The 16,785-nt window shown below is 35.4% G+C and overlaps 1 protein-coding gene across 1 annotated transcript; it reads right to left on the reverse strand.

Moving 5' to 3' along the window:
• Positions 1 to 3,528: 3,528 nt before the first annotated feature.
• Positions 3,529 to 5,371, reverse strand: LOC124411451 (ankyrin repeat domain-containing protein 16-like). Its single transcript, XM_046890550.1, has 4 exons — positions 5,354 to 5,371; positions 4,874 to 5,243; positions 4,474 to 4,737; positions 3,529 to 3,914 (listed from the first exon to the last, which is right to left on the reverse strand). The coding sequence occupies exons 1-4, from the start codon at positions 5,354 to 5,356 to the stop codon at positions 3,529 to 3,531; spliced, it is 1,023 nt and encodes a 340-aa protein (XP_046746506.1). The 5' UTR covers positions 5,357 to 5,371.
• Between the last annotated feature and the right edge of the window lie 11,414 nt (positions 5,372 to 16,785).

The following is a 16,785-nucleotide window of genomic DNA, read 5'->3' on the forward strand; positions in this document are numbered from 1 at the left end:
CGAGTAGTCGCGTTTAAGATTAATTACACACGGTGATTATAAGATTTCACTTGTATATGTATATATATATATATATATATATATATATATATATATATCCTTGTATACATACGATTATACACGTGTACGTCTTTCGTTATTCGTTATTCATTATTATATGTATAGATGGAAGTGAATAATTGACGTCAAATAACGAATAACAAAGAATGTAAATTTAAATTAGAAGAAAATAAGAAACAGTTTCCAATCGATATAAATGTAAGAATGAAAACTAAGTCACTGTTTTTTGCTATTTTCTTTTTTTTTTTCTTCTTCTTTTTTCGTATATATATATATATGTAAAATCGTATGTAATCTGTATTTAAACATACGGGGTATCCTTGTCGTCTATTTATTTCATTTTTTCATTTTTTTTTTTTCATTTTTTTATCTTTCATTTTTCACGATCGAACGTGTTAGCTGGTAATCGAAGGTGAACGTTATCAACTGGCAGCAAAACAAATTCAAATGCACTCAGTTTCCTTTCGAATTGAACAGTCGTGTGTAATTCATAGTCGGATTTTATATAATTTCGCAAGAGTAAGAGAATAAAAAAGTGAAAAAAAAAAAAAAAAAAAAACTTATTTAAAAAAAAAAGAAAAGTAAAATACCCGGGAGACGATGATGATTAAACAAACGAACATGAAAGTAAAATTTTTCTCAAACGACTTAGGGATAATAAAAATTCATTCGTTGTCATGCCTGGCAAAGCATACTACAGGAAACTATATGAATGATCTATGATCCTGGTATTTATATTACTACGTCTACAAACGAATGATGAATAACCTCTAATAATATACTGTATTAAATGTATAAATGTAATTCCCCCGGATTCCTTGAAAATAATATTCACAACTAAGTAAGATATTATTATTATTATTATTATTATTATTATTATTGCTGTTGTTATTATTATTATTATTAATATTATTATTATTACACTGATACGTACGCCGATTATGTTCGTTTATTTGAAAAAAAAAAACAGAAGAAAACAAGATTTATTACGAACACGAATGAAAAGTAAAATGAAATTCAGACTTTTTGGAAAATCGTTAAAATCTAAATTATGCCTTTGATATTATTTTTATTTATTCATTTTTATTTTCATTTTTACACTGTTGACAATTAGCTGCACTTGATACTTTTACCTAAAGCTACGAAGAAAGAAAGAAAGAAAGAAGAGAAAAAAAAACTGGAAGATGCATTTTATTGATTGAGAAAACAAGTGGTTTTACAAAAAAAAAAAAAAAATTCATACGTTTCGTATATCGTTTGTATAATTGTTTTTTTTTTTTTTTCTTTTCTTTCCTTTTTCTTTCTATTTTTTAATTCTCTCCTGTCAAAATGATTTTGTTCTTTCATTTACCTTATACCGACCTGAAACTTTGGTAAAACATGTTAGTTAATAACGTATGACTATGTATACCTCGTGACGAATGTCTGTCCGACAAACGATATCTATAGTTTGTCAGATAAGAATTGATTATAATTTTGAGCATCGCATTGCAACTCTTTAATTATGTTATTCTAACGATTAATATTAAATCTATTATGTTACATTGATGTTATAATTAGTAACAGGGAAAGAAAAGGGGAAAAAAAAAGAAGAAAAGACAAAAAAATGTTCGTGAGAAAGAAATGATATAAGAGACAATGATAAGTGACTGAGAAATTCTTTTTTCAACGTTGTGTATATAATGTAAATAGTGCTTTGTACATGTTGAATACTTGTAATATGTAAATGAAATGAGATGGAAACTCGAAACAATAAATGAATAAAATGATGTGAAAAGTAAATCAATCACTGAGGTGATATATTATATTGTATCATTATTATACTATACATATATATATAAATATATATTACATACATTATATGTATATGGTAAAATAATAACGAAAGCGAGAGAAAGAGAGAGAAAGAGAGAGAGAGAGAGAGAGAGAGAGAGAGAGAGAGGGTGAAAGTGAATTACGTTTATTCGATGCCGAGTACGATGTAATAATAAATTAAATCTTAAGTCTTTAATAGCGGTATGTATGTAAATATTTAAGTAAGAAAAAAAAGGTAATATACATTAAAAATGAGAACAAAAACGAACAAAAAAAAAAAAAAAAAAAAACAACAACAACAACAAGAACAACACGTAAGGTACTAAAACAAAAACAAAAAAAGAAAAAAGAAGAAGAAAATAATAATAAAACTGAAGTAACTATTCGATATTTATACTTGTAATAAATTCTTCACTAACAGTATGTAGGGGGGGATAAAACAGAGAATGAATTTTATCAAATCGTCGAGAAGCAATATACGATTCGATGATCCTTCAATTAAATGTGCAACGTACGTACAACAGACTAATAAAAAAAGAAAAAGAAAAAATTTATAAAAACGATCATGCATGTTTTACCTACTATAGTTAGTTAATCATACACTATACGAAAAAGTGAGATTTATATGCATATATATTGTATATACCTATATATTTCTCCAAAATCTATAGTTTTATTCAAACAAAATTTCAAACAATATGTATATGTATACCGCCTGACGTTCTCCGTACTTACCAGTATATCAAAATACATATATTATATATATTCTTTAATTCCATATTCAATTTTGTTTTTTTTTTCTTCTTTTTGGTTTTTCATTCACGTTATGGGTATTGAAAAAATTCTTGCTTCGCATCAAAGTTGCTCGACGAGTGATCTTTTTTTTTTTTTTTTTTTTCGTGTATCTTATTTTCTTCTCTCGTTTCTCCATCATTCGATTATTATTTCTTGACAATGAAAATTGAATTCCAACTAACATACATGTATATATATAGTTATGCATTTTCAAGGGACTTAAAAAATCAAGCGTCAGTCAATTACTCCTTCAAACTTCGATGTTTACTCGTCGGCAATTTTTCTTCACTCCGATCATGTGATATTTTTCACCAATCGTTGCGCTGTTATATTCCTTGAACGATAGAAAAAAAAAAAAAAAAAAAAAAAAAAAAATTCGTGAAATATGTAATATGAAATATATGATGTGTAAAACCGATATTTTTAAATCGTGAAACTGTTAATTTTGTATGCTTCTCTGAATACTGTCCGATGATAAAGGAAAGAAACACAGGAAAAGAAAACACACGAAACAAGAAAAAAGAAATAAAAAAAAAATAATTAAAATGAAAATGAAAAATGAGAAAAAAAAACATTAATAAATATGTGTACCGATCTGAATATAATTTCGACTATGGTATTGTTGAGAACAATTTTTCCCTATACTGAATTCCTGTATAGGTTTTTTAAAGAATGCAATTTATTCTTAACTAATGCAAAGCAGGGTTCATCTTTTTGCAGTGACTAAACAACCGAAAAATGTATATACATATCCGAATACAATTTATTGATGATAAAATTTTATAATATATTTTACCAGCTATATAAAGAATTACATCAAATGCTTTTGAGGTTATCTTATAACACACAGCTGAATACCTATCGAGTATAATTAACTGCAACCTTCGTGTTAGGTTGAAAAGATGATAGGATTTTGATCGCTTTAAGCTGTTGGTTCTTCTCAGCGAACATCAGAGGTGTTATGCCATGGAGAGCTGGAGACTCGATGTCGACCAATTTGCGATTTAATATGTACTCAATCATCTCTGTGTTACCGCACTGTGCGGCAATGTGTAAAATATTTTGTCCCGCATTGTCTACTGCGTTTACGTCAGCTTTCAAATCTATCAAACGCTGAACCGTGGCTAAATCTCCACTCTTTACAGACTCCAAAAGCGGGGTTGATCCGGACGAATCTTGCCAGTTGATCAAATCTGAATCCTCGGATAAAATCAAATCAATGATATTCGGGTGGCCGTGAAACGCTGTAAAACAAAAGGTCGAAATGAGCACATTTTAGGTCGCGATGTATGGACAACATGGCGCCGGATTATGAACCAAAAATTGTCAAAAAAATTCGTGCAAAAAAATTTTGGTATTGCAATTCAAAAATCTAGCCACGAGTTCAATTCGATGAGTAATTTTTAAAGATTGTGTAGAAATTTCAAAACCATGATAAAAATTTACCGAGGAATCTACGCCACCGGATTAAAAACATGGTCGGTCGCTACTTGTATACGCCATATTGTAATTTTTTTATCAATTGCGATAAAAAAAATTCTAGAATGTTCTTGAAACTACAAATAATGAAGCCCTCAGACTTAAATTGCTCCAAGATATTTTATTTTCTTTAAACAAAACTCCTAAAAATAGATATGATCTTAAACCGTCAAAGCTGTAACTCCTCCTTGAAACGAAGGTGATCAAAACATTGTATAAGAAATCAGAAAAAAATCAAAAAATGGGATTTCCTGATACGTTAGATGAGAATGATAACAATTTCTTTTGTTCGAATTAAAATGACTGATCTGCTCGGTATTTTACCAGCTATGTGTAAAGGGCTTCGGCCGTTTTTACTCCTCATATATACACTGCGAGTCGCATGCGTCACCAGGGATTTAACCGCGTCGACGTTTCCAGTCCTGCAAGCGACCATCAGCGGCGTCCAGCCGTCTTTGTTCTGCAATTCGGAAGCTGCGCCATGTCGAAGCAGAGCTTTCACGCAACTCGCTGCTTCATCACCGACTTTGGTGCAGGCTAGCATCAAGGGGGTCCAGTCTGCCCGTTTCAAAGGATCCACGGCGGCGCCTTAATTGGATGCAATAGAGATAAGATATACGGATGATAATGGTGAAGTGTAAAGGTTTCAATTCCTTTTATGATAAGGCAGTGTGATTTTGTAAGAGTTACTGTGTATTCACGTTCATTTCACTAACGAGCGAACCTTGGCCAAGAAGATACTCGAGGACGTCCAGTTTCGCAGATTGGGCTGCGTCGTGTAACGGTCTTTTCATATCTTTGTTGGCCACTTCCGTTCTGAAGGGTGGCTCCTGCCATGTTTCACACAGATATTTCACCACCTCTAAGTGACCTTCGCGTGCCGCCAAGTGCAGCGCCGTATCTCCTGATGCGTCGTGACGATATACCGTCCAGTCTTGGACGTCGTTTATAGAGGCGAGCTCTATCAGCTTTGTTATATTCCCTTTTTGACTCGCTTGCAAAAAGGTCTTGCAAGAGATTGAGCTTGAAGTATTCATTGTCTCAGGCTTGTTCGTTGTCTGGTGCTTATTGACTCGATGCTGATTCAGTGGATTCTGGAATTTTCAAATCGATTCGGATTTTAATGTGACGATGTCGAACGAACGCTAAAATTAAGTGATCGGTCGGTAACAATTTTCGAGCTGATTCAGGCGACGGAGTGTACCATAGGACAACACTACGCATTGGCAATTTGACAGTGAAAAATAACCAAATTCCGTGCTAGTTCCTTTCATTGGATCTGAAAACCACCTGAAAACTAGCGGTAGATTATCAGGTAGGATTATGTCGGTATTTTCAGGATACACACGTGTTGCGACACCATTTTGATTCGAGTGCACCTGCCTCTTGGCCTGACTGACTGTGGCGTAGCCCGAGTGGACTGTAGGTTGGAATACTTGACGCATTGTTCGTGTTCCCACGTTTCACGCTTTCGTACTATAGATGGTGGCACCGAACAGTCTCTACGTTGGCGGTAACGCAGGGGATGCTGTAACTCTACGGTATACATCACCGCTTCTTTACCGACTGACGATACTGAAAAACTGGAAATGAGTGATAGTTTTCGTAACTTTTTTGCGATTTTTCGCATCAAGACCGTTTCATCTCAGAATCGATTCGCTAGACCCATTTACCACAAATTGAACCTTGAGGAAGCCAAACTCGAAGCAACTATGAATGAATTTCAGCATTATTCAAAATCGATAAAACTTTCACCAAAAATCCAAATGAGTTAGTCTTACTTTTTTCAGACGAAAAACTTTTCGTATCCAAATCGATTCAAAACACCCTTTCTAGACTAATTGGACCCCAAGGATTTGGAGCATCGAAGGACCAACATCTGAGGAGATACGAAGAAAGTACAAAGAAACTTATATAGGTATGAGGTATCATTTTATTCAGAGTTACGTAAAATAGTAACAGTACAATATTATACATCTCGCATCCTACAGATGTCCATTGGACCTGCACGCAAGCCCGAACTTGAAAGTAAAATAGTATCAAGACAATATTATACATCTCGGATCCTCCAGATGTCCATTGGACCTGTACGCAAGCCCGAACTTGAACTGTGCTTACCAACTGCAATTCAAACCATATCATACAGCATTGTGCATATTCTGCTCAATGCAATGTATATTGCAGTTTCTTTTCCTTACATGAAGTTCAGACTTCGTATGTAATGTCCGTTCATTGTATTGCATTTTTTTTATTCCGGAACTGCAATGATGTTCAAAATATTATAGTGAGTATGTCAATTATATAATATGATAATAATCATTAGTGAAATACATCATTATTAGGATAATGTATTCGTATAATATATGACGTATGGTTATACTTCAGGGAGTTACTGAAGTAGTACACACTGCCACCTGAACACTTGTACTAGACTAAGGCATATTGAATAAACTGAAACTAAAACTTTATAGCTATGAGTTTGAGAATTTTTTCTTCCACCTCTTTGAAAACTCGTTGCTAGTTTGGTATTTTTTAGCCGTAACTTTCGATTCGTTGCTCGCAGCGTATAAGGACTGTGCGCAGTCGATTCCTCTCGCAATAGAACGTCGATAAAGTGCATCACAAAGTCACTTTAGATACTATTCAAAATCGGCCAAATTTCGACTGAAAAAATCCAAAGGGGTTAGCCTTGCTTTTTGCGATTTTGAAAGCTCAAAAACTTTTCGTCTGGAAATCGTTCTGTAGGACCCTTTTCCGACTAATTGGACCCTCAGGAATGCGAAAAAGGCATCAAAAAAGTCGTGGGACCAACAGCAGAGAAATTACAAAGAAAATTTTCTGTTTTTCGGCCGTAACTCTTGATACGTTGCTCGCAGCGTTTCCGGACTGTGCGCAGTCGATTCCTCTCGCAAAATTACGTCGATATAGTGGATCACAAAGTCACTTTAGATACTATTCAAAATCAGCCAAATTTCGACTGAAAAAATCCAAAGGGGTTAGCCTTGCTTTTTTGCGATTTTGAAAGCTCAAAAACTTTTCGTCTGGGAATCGTTCTGTGGGACCCTTTTCCGACTAATTGGACCCTCAGGAATGCGAAAAAGGCATCAAAAAAGTCGTGGGACCAACAGCAGAGAAATTACAAAGAAAACTTTCTGTTTTTCGGCCGTAACTCTTGATACGTTGCTCGCAGCGTATTCGGACTGTGCGCAGTCGATTCCTCTCGCAAAATTACGTCGATGTAGTGCATCACAAAGTCACTTTAGATACTATTCAAAATCGGCCAAATTTTGACTGAAAAAATCCAAAGGGGTTAGCCTTGCTTTTTTGCGATTTTGAGAGCTCAAAAACTTTTCGTCTGTGAATCGTTCTGTAGGACCCTTTTCCGACTAATTGGACCCTCAGGAATGCGAAAAAGGCATAAAAAAAGTCGTGGGACCAACAGCAGAGAAATTACAAAGAAAATTTTCTGTTTTTCGGCCGTAACTCTTGATACGTTGCTCGCAGCGTATTCAAACTGTGCGCAGTCGATTCCTCTCGCAAAATTACGTCGATATAGTGCATCACAAAGTCACTTTAGATACTATTCAAAATCGGCCAAATTTCGACTGAAAAAATCCAAAGGGGTTAGCCTTGCTTTTTTGCGATTTTGAAAGCTCAAAAACTTTTCGTCTGGGAATCGTTCTGCAGGACCCTTTTCCGACTAATTGGACCCTCAGGAATGCGAAAAAGGCATCAAAAAAGTCGTGCGACCAACAGCAGAGAAATTACAAAGAAAATTTTCTGTTTTTTGGCCGTAACTCTTGATACGTTGCTCGCAGCGTTTCCGGACTGTGCGCAGTCGATTTCTCTCGCAAAATTACGTCGATATAGTGCAACACAAAGTCACTCTAGATACGATTTAAAATCGGCCAAATTTCGACTGAAAAAATCCAAAGGGGTTAGCCTTGCTTTTTTGCGATTTTGAGAGCTCAAAAACTTTTTGTCTGTGAATCGTTCTGTAGGACCCTTTTCCGACTAATTGGACCCTCAGGAATGCGAAAAAGGCATCAAAAAAGTCGTGGAACCAACAGCAGAGAAATTACAAAGGAAATTTTCTGTTTTTCGGCCGTAACTCTTGATACGTTGCTCGCAGCGTTTCCGGACTGTGCGCAGTCGATTCCTCTTGCAAAATTACGTCGATATAGTGCATCACAAAGTCACTCTAGATACTATTCAAAATCGGCCAAATTTCGACTGAAAAAATCCAAAGGGGTTAGCCTTGCTTTTTTGCGATTTTGAGAGCTCAAAAACTTTTTGTCTGTGAATCGTTCTGTAGGACCCTTTTCCGACTAATTGGACCCTCAGGAATGCGAAAAAGGCATCAAAAAAGTCGTGCGACCAACAGCAGAGAAATTACAAAGAAAATTTTCTGTTTTTTGGCCGTAACTCTTGATACGTTGCTCGCAGCGTTTCCGGACTGTGCGCAGTCGATTTCTCTCGCAAAATTACGTCGATATAGTGCAACACAAAGTCACTCTAGATACGATTTAAAATCGGCCAAATTTCGACTGAAAAAATCCAAAGGGGTTAGCCTTGCTTTTTTGCGATTTTGAGAGCTCAAAAACTTTTGGTCTGTGAATCGTTCTGTAGGACCCTTTTCCGACTAATTGGACCCTCAGGAATGCGAAAAAGGCATCAAAAAAGTCGTGGGACCAACAGCAGAGAAATTACAAAGAAAATTTTCTGTTTTTCGGCCGTAACTCTTGATACGTTGCTCGCAGCGTTTCCGGACTGTGCGCAGTCGATTCCTCTTGCAAAATTACGTCGATATAGTGCATCACAAAGTCACTCTAGATACTGTTCAAAATCGGCCAAATTTCGACTGAAAAAATCCAAAGGGGTTAGCCTTGCTTTTTGCGATTTTGACAGCTCAAAAACTTTTCGTCTGGAAATCGTTCTGTAGGACCCTTTTCCGACTAATTGGACCCTCAGGAATGCGAAAAAGGCATCAAAAAAGTCGTGGGACCAACAGCAGAGAAATTACAAAGAAAATTTTCTGTTTTTCGGCCGTAACTCTTGATACGTTGCTCGCAGCGTATTCAAACTGTGCGCGGTCGATTCCTCTCGCAAAATTACGTCGATATAGTGCATCACAAAGTCACTTTAGATACTATTCAAAATCGGCCAAATTTCGACTGAAAAAATCCAAAGGGGTTAGCCTTGCTTTTTGCGATTACGAAAGCTCAAAAACTTTTCGTCTGGAAATCGTTCTGTAGGACCCTTTTCCGACTAATTGGACCCTCAGGAATGCGAAAAAGGCATCAAAAAAGTCGTGGGACCAACAGCAGAGAAATTACAAAGAAAATTTTCTGTTTTTCGGCCGTAACTCTTGATACGTTGCTCGCAGCGTATTCAAACTGTGCGCAGTCGATTCCTCTCGCAAAATTACGTCGATATAGTGCATCACAAAGTCACTTTAGATACTATTCAAAATCGGCCAAATTTCGACTGAAAAAATCCAAAGGGGTTAGCCTTGCTTTTTTGCGATTTTGAAAGCTCAAAAACTTTTCGTCTGGGAATCGTTCTGTAGGACCCTTTTCCGACTAATTGGACCCTCAGGAATGCGAAAAAGGCATCAAAAAAGTCGTGCGACCAACAGCAGAGAAATTACAAAGAAAATTTTCTGTTTTTCGGCCGTAACTCTTGATACGTTGCTCGCAGCGTTTCCGGACTGTGCGCAGTCGATTCCTTTCGCAAAATTACGTCGATATAGTGCATCACAAAGTCACTTTAGATACTATTTAAAATCGGCCAAATTTCGACTGAAAAAATCCAAAGGGGTTAGCCTTGCTTTTTTGCGATTTTGAGAGCTCAAAAACTTTTCGTCTGGGAATCGTTCTGTGGGACCCTATTCCGACTAATTGGACCCTCAGGAATGCGAAAAAGGCATCAAAAAAGTCGTGGGACCAACAGCAGAGAAATTACAAAGAAAATTTTCTGTTTTTCGGCCGTAACTCTTGATACGTTGCTCGCAGCGTTTCCGGACTGTGCGCAGTCGATTCCTCTCGCAAAATTACGTCGATATAGTGCATCACAAAGTCACTTTAGATACTATTCAAAATCGGCCAAATTTCGACTGAAAAAATCCAAAGGGGTTAGCCTTGCTTTTTTGCGATTTTGAGAGCTCAAAAACTTTTCGTCTGGGAATCGTTCTGTGGGACCCTATTCCGACTAATTGGACCCTCAGGAATGCGAAAAAGGCATCAAAAAAGTCGTGGGACCAACAGCAGAGAAATTACAAAAAAAATTTTCTGTTTTTCGGCCGTAACTCTTGATACGTTGCTCGCAGCGTATTCAAACTGTGCGCAGTCGATTCCTCTCGCAAAATTACGTCGATATAGTGCAACACAAAGTCACTCTAGATACGATTTAAAATCGGCCAAATTTCGACTGAAAAAATCCAAAGGGGTTAGCCTTGCTTTTTTGCGATTTTGAGAGCTCAAAAACTTTTTGTCTGTGAATCGTTCTGTAGGACCCTTTTCCGACTAATTGGACCCTCAGGAATGCGAAAAAGGCATCAAAAAAGTCGTGCGACCAACAGCAGAGAAATTACAAAGAAAATTTTCTGTTTTTCGGCCGTAACTCTTGATACGTTGCTCGCAGCGTTTCCGGACTGTGCGCAGTCGATTCCTCTCGCAAAATTACGTCGATATAGTGCATCACAAAGTCACTTTAGATACTATTCAAAATCGGCCAAATTTCGACTGAAAAAATCCAAAGGGGTTAGCCTTGCTTTTTTGCGATTTTGAAAGCTCAAAAACTTTTCGTCTGGGAATCGTTCTGTAGGACCCTTTTCCGACTAATTGGACCCTCAGGAATGCGAAAAAGGCATCAAAAAAGTCGTGCGACCAACAGCAGAGAAATTACAAAGAAAATTTTCTGTTTTTCGGCCGTAACTCTTGATACGTTGCTCGCAGCGTTTCCGGACTGTGCGCAGTCGATTCCTTTCGCAAAATTACGTCGATATAGTGCATCACAAAGTCACTTTAGATACTATTTAAAATCGGCCAAATTTCGACTGAAAAAATCCAAAGGGGTTAGCCTTGCTTTTTTGCGATTTTGAGAGCTCAAAAACTTTTCGTCTGGGAATCGTTCTGTGGGACCCTATTCCGACTAATTGGACCCTCAGGAATGCGAAAAAGGCATCAAAAAAGTCGTGGGACCAACAGCAGAGAAATTACAAAGAAAATTTTCTGTTTTTCGGCCGTAACTCTTGATACGTTGCTCGCAGCGTTTCCGGACTGTGCGCAGTCGATTCCTCTCGCAAAATTACGTCGATATAGTGCATCACAAAGTCACTTTAGATACTATTCAAAATCGGCCAAATTTCGACTGAAAAAATCCAAAGGGGTTAGCCTTGCTTTTTTGCGATTTTGAAAGCTCAAAAACTTTTCGTCTGGGAATCGTTCTGTAGGACCCTTTTCCGACTAATTGGACCCTCAGGAATGCGAAAAAGGCATCAAAAAAGTCGTGCGACCAACAGCAGAGAAATTACAACGAAAATTTTCTGTTTTTCGGCCGTAACTCTTGATACGTTGCTCGCAGCGTTTCCGGACTGTGCGCAGTCGATTCCTCTCGCAAAATTACGTCGATATAGTGCATCACAAAGTCACTTTAGATACTATTCAAAATCGGCCAAATTTCGACTGAAAAAATCCAAAGGGGTTAGCCTTGCTTTTTTGCGATTTTGAAAGCTCAAAAACTTTTCGTCTGGGAATCGTTCTGTAGGACCCTTTTCCGACTAATTGGACCCTCAGGAATGCGAAAAAGGCATCAAAAAAGTCGTGCGACCAACAGCAGAGAAATTACAAAGATAATTTTCTGTTTTTCGGCCGTAACTCTTGATACGTTGCTCGCAGCGTTTCCGGACTGTGCGCAGTCGATTCCTCTCGCAAAATTACGTCGATATAGTGCATCACAAAGTCACTTTAGATACGATTCAAAATCGGCCAAATTTCGACTGAAAAAATCCAAAGGGGTTAGCCTTGCTTTTTTGCGATTTTGAAAGCTCAAAAACTTTTCGTCTGGGAATCGTTCTGTAGGACCCTTTTCCGACTAATTGGACCCTCAGGAATGCGAAAAAGGCATCAAAAAAGTCGTGCGACCAACAGCAGAGAAATTACAAAGAAAATTTCCTGTTTTTCGGCCGTAACTCTTGATACGTTGCTCGCAGCGTTTCCGGACTGTGCGCAGTCGATTCCTCTCGCAAAATTACGTCGATATAGTGCATCACAAAGTCACTCTAGATACGATTCAAAATCGGCCAAATTTCGACTGAAAAAATCCAAAGGGGTTAGCCTTGCTTTTTTGCGATTTTGAAAGCTCAAAAACTTTTCGTCTGGGAATCGTTCTGTAGGACCCTTTTCCGACTAATTGGACCCTCAGGAATGCGAAAAAGGCATCAAAAAAGTCGTGCGACCAACAGCAGAGAAATTACAAAGAAAATTTTCTGTTTTTCGGCCGTAACTCTTGATACGTTGCTCGCAGCGTTTCCGGACTGTGCGCAGTCGATTCCTCTCGCAAAATTACGTCGATATAGTGCATCACAAAGTCACTTTAGATACTATTCAAAATCGGCCAAATTTCGACTGAAAAAATCCAAAGGGGTTAGCCTTGCTTTTTTGCGATTTTGAGAGCTCAAAAACTTTTCGTCTGGGAATCGTTCTGTAGGACCCTTTCCCGACTAATTGGACCCTCAGGAATCCGAAAAAGACATTGCGTTGTCTGTCACAAGAGCGTGAGGCCAACAGATAAGAAATCACGAAGAAAATATCTTTGATGAAAGGAACCGAAACGACTCACTCAACATATTGTGTAGGAAGAACCTTATCGAGGACGCATAATATCCCAATATTCTATAGCTGCATCATCTGACTTATCAATCTCAGTGGCCTAAGACCATGCAAAATCGTATTCCCTCACAGAAATACGTATAAACCAACAAGCTCATACGACCTTTTTCATTATCACGTCATTTTCTACAAAAATCAGAAACGATCAGCCATCACAATTTTCTGAGCCTAATCCTTCGCTGTAAAATTAATTCGAAGTAATGTTTTCTGGTCAATTGGAATTTCCGATCGGTTCTTGACTTTTCGTGCGGTGTTTCCGGATGACGTTAACTAATCAATAATTACGTCTCGAACGTAGCGAGGCTATCTGGAACGACACATGAATGAAATAATCGATCTTATCATAAAAGTTGTCTGAAACGAATAGACTGCAAAGAAGTTGGCAAGTGACGAAGCGTGATTAAAAGTTCTTATTATTTTAGTAACACATTTAATTTCTTAGTAAAATCGGTACATTTTTACAAGGCAACTTATCATATAATACTTAATAAACATATTTCAGGCAATAAAGATCAGGCTTTACATTGACATCGTTAATTGTGTGTATAACAGTTCCACATTGTCAATTGACAAGCCAGCTGAGGAAAATAAAAATGGTGTTTCATCGTAGATTCGGATTCGTCAGTTTTCTTCCTTATTCCGCTCAAACCTCGCATTTTTGTTTATCAATTTCTAAAAAATCATCACGATATACTACATAATACTGCAATAATGCGGAATCGTCCGGTCGAGGCAATAATAAAATTCAAAATCCGATCAACTCATTAGCAAACGCAAAATTATCGTCATACGTCGAGTGCGATAATCCGCACGAATTGCGATGTGCAAAAGAATTTCGAAGAGAACTTTTCCGTTTACGTATTTCTTCTAGAAATCGTATTCTTAATCTTTTTTATCGTTTACGACAAAAAAAAAAAAACAACAGCATTGAGTGATATACAAATATTCTTTTCTCGCAATATCTACGACATTTTTTTTTTTTTTTTTTTTTCATATAAGTATATTATTTCTATACCTACCGAAGTTAAAATTAAGAAAATAGACGGAAAGACGATTAGAAAATAAATAACGAGAAAGAAACTTCCAGCTACGTATTTCAAGTGGAGTATTGACAAGAGAAGAAAGCAAAAAAAAAAAAAAAAAAACACCGAAAAAAAAAAGAAAACAAAAATACAGAATCAAATCAAAGTATCGTGTTGGGTTCAAGGAACTATAAAAATTATCTACACACAAAAGTTGAATCACTTTGGCACTATTTACTCACTCATCTCCTTTTCTCTTTTTCTATAACTTCGTGCTCTTCTCTGAATGATATGGTCGCGTATAGGATTTACTGGTTTCTATTCATTTATTTATATTTTTCACCTAATGTTCTTTTTTTTCTTACTTTTTCTTTCCATTTTCTTTATAAATAATAAACCAAATTTGTAAAAAAGAAAGAAGAAAAAAATGCGTATGTATATATATATATATGTATATATATTTATATAGGACACGCGTTGGCCAATTTACGACCACAATTCCATGTTGCTAGATTGTTTCATCGTTTCAAATGTGTGCATGTGTGTGTAATATCACGCAAAGGAACGAAATTAAACTAAGGAGATGAAAAACTTGAACGCGAGTTATAAACATGGAATTCACTTTATGAACTGATCAACTTCAATCCACTGAAGTATGAAAATTGATGGGATAATTTTCGATTTAGGATGATCAAAATTTAATAACCACACGAGGACTGTATTTGTTTTTCGTGTTTTTTTTGTTTTGTTTTTTCTGTTTTCAATTTTTTTTTTTTTTTTTTTCTCCAATATCGATCATAACTAGCAACAAGAATTTGCGATATTCATGGACGAAGACAAAATCTTGAATCTCTATCAGATCCATTAGGACCAGCCCTGAATCAATAAATGCGAATAGGACGCGAGCAACTTATATATATAAAAAAAAGTAATTAAAATTAGAAATAATATTATTAATAATAATCATAATAATAGCAGTAATAGTTGTAATTATAATAATAGTAATAACAATTGTAATAATAATAATAATAATAATAATAATAATAATCAGTTAAGATATTTAATAAATTCCTAACGCCTTACTAACTAACTATGTACAGAAGAGTCTATTTATCATATATAATATATATATATATATATATATATATATATACCATATATATCATATACATATCAAGTCCTTAATTCATTATACACAGTACACAGACTTATATTTTATATAGCGTTATTACAACGACTGAAATCACCCAGATACACACCATTTTTGTTTTTTTCAAACCTCGAAACTCGAATACTCAATTTCAAACGTTCTCATTTATAAATTCATATTCATACATACATACATACATATGTATATATATATATATATGTATATAATAATAATTATGCCGTATACGTTATATATTGATCTGAAATGATTACGAGAAGAAAATAAAAAATAAAAAATAAAACAAGTAGATATACAAAGAATGGCAAGGAATTGAAAATTCGTAATGATAAGATAAATAATCTTACATATCTGCGGAATCCGTTTATAAGACGTAGGGATGATTATTCTTCGTAAAACTTTTACAGTTATAACTTCGTTTTCGTTTTTTTTTTTTTTTTTTTTTTTTTTTATTCTCGTGTTTCTTCCTATTTCTCGATTTTCAAAAGAAATTTCACATTCTCACCAGTGCAACCCGGTAATATTCTCAGACTCGTCTTGATTCCGTTTTCATTTGCGAATGAAAAAAAAAAAAAAGAAAAGAAAAACCAAAACAAAAAAAAAAGAAACATACGATATTGTTATTACAAACGTTTTTCTCAATTTTTTTTTCTTCTTTCTCCTTTTTTCATCTTTATTCCCTTCGTTCTCATTCTATCATACCATTAGTAATCAGTGTATCATTATTATTATTATTATTATTATTATTATCATTATTATTATCCTATAAATACATAAATATATATACATATATTTATATATATATATATATATATATATATATATATATATATAAATGTATATACCTATATGTATATTCAAAATATGACGAGGAATGAGAATGCGAGCGGGGCTGCGTTGCGGTACTTATTCGTCATACAAGATATCTTTTCATTTCAATCTACAAGGATACTTAATATACATATACCTATATATTTATATGTATGTATAATGTAATGCCCAGTATGTGTAATAACATGTGTAAGTATGTGTGTGTGTATATACAGGAATCCGAATGAAAAACGTACCACACATCATGTGTGTGTGTGTGTGTGTCCGCGATGATGATAATAATAACAATGATAATAATAATTATTATTATTATTATATAAAAATTTATAAGTTATTTATGTGTGCAGAATGAATTGTTGATCATTGTTGTTTTTTTTTTTTTTTTTTTTCCAATTCTGAACTATGCATATTCGCCCGCATATCACATCCGCATCGGTCTGCGCCGATTATGTTGTAATGAGGTAAAGCGATATCTGTGGTTAGTGATGATCAAGTGTTTGTGTATAATCCACCTTAAAAAAGCACGAATAATGAAAAGACGATTTTGTAATTCTTGCCTCGATTTTACTTCCCGTCTTTGCCTCAGTCATTTTACCCGTTTGTCGTTTTGCTAATTTCATATTCTTTTTTTTTTTTTTTCTTTTTCTTTCTTCTTAACGTACCGTGTATCCGTGAGGAAAGTTTGAATTTTATTGACCAACAGTTACCGACGCGATACCAATCG

This window comes from Diprion similis, chromosome 10 (assembly GCF_021155765.1).
Source record: "Diprion similis isolate iyDipSimi1 chromosome 10, iyDipSimi1.1, whole genome shotgun sequence".
Lineage (NCBI taxonomy): Eukaryota > Metazoa > Arthropoda > Insecta > Hymenoptera > Diprionidae > Diprion > Diprion similis.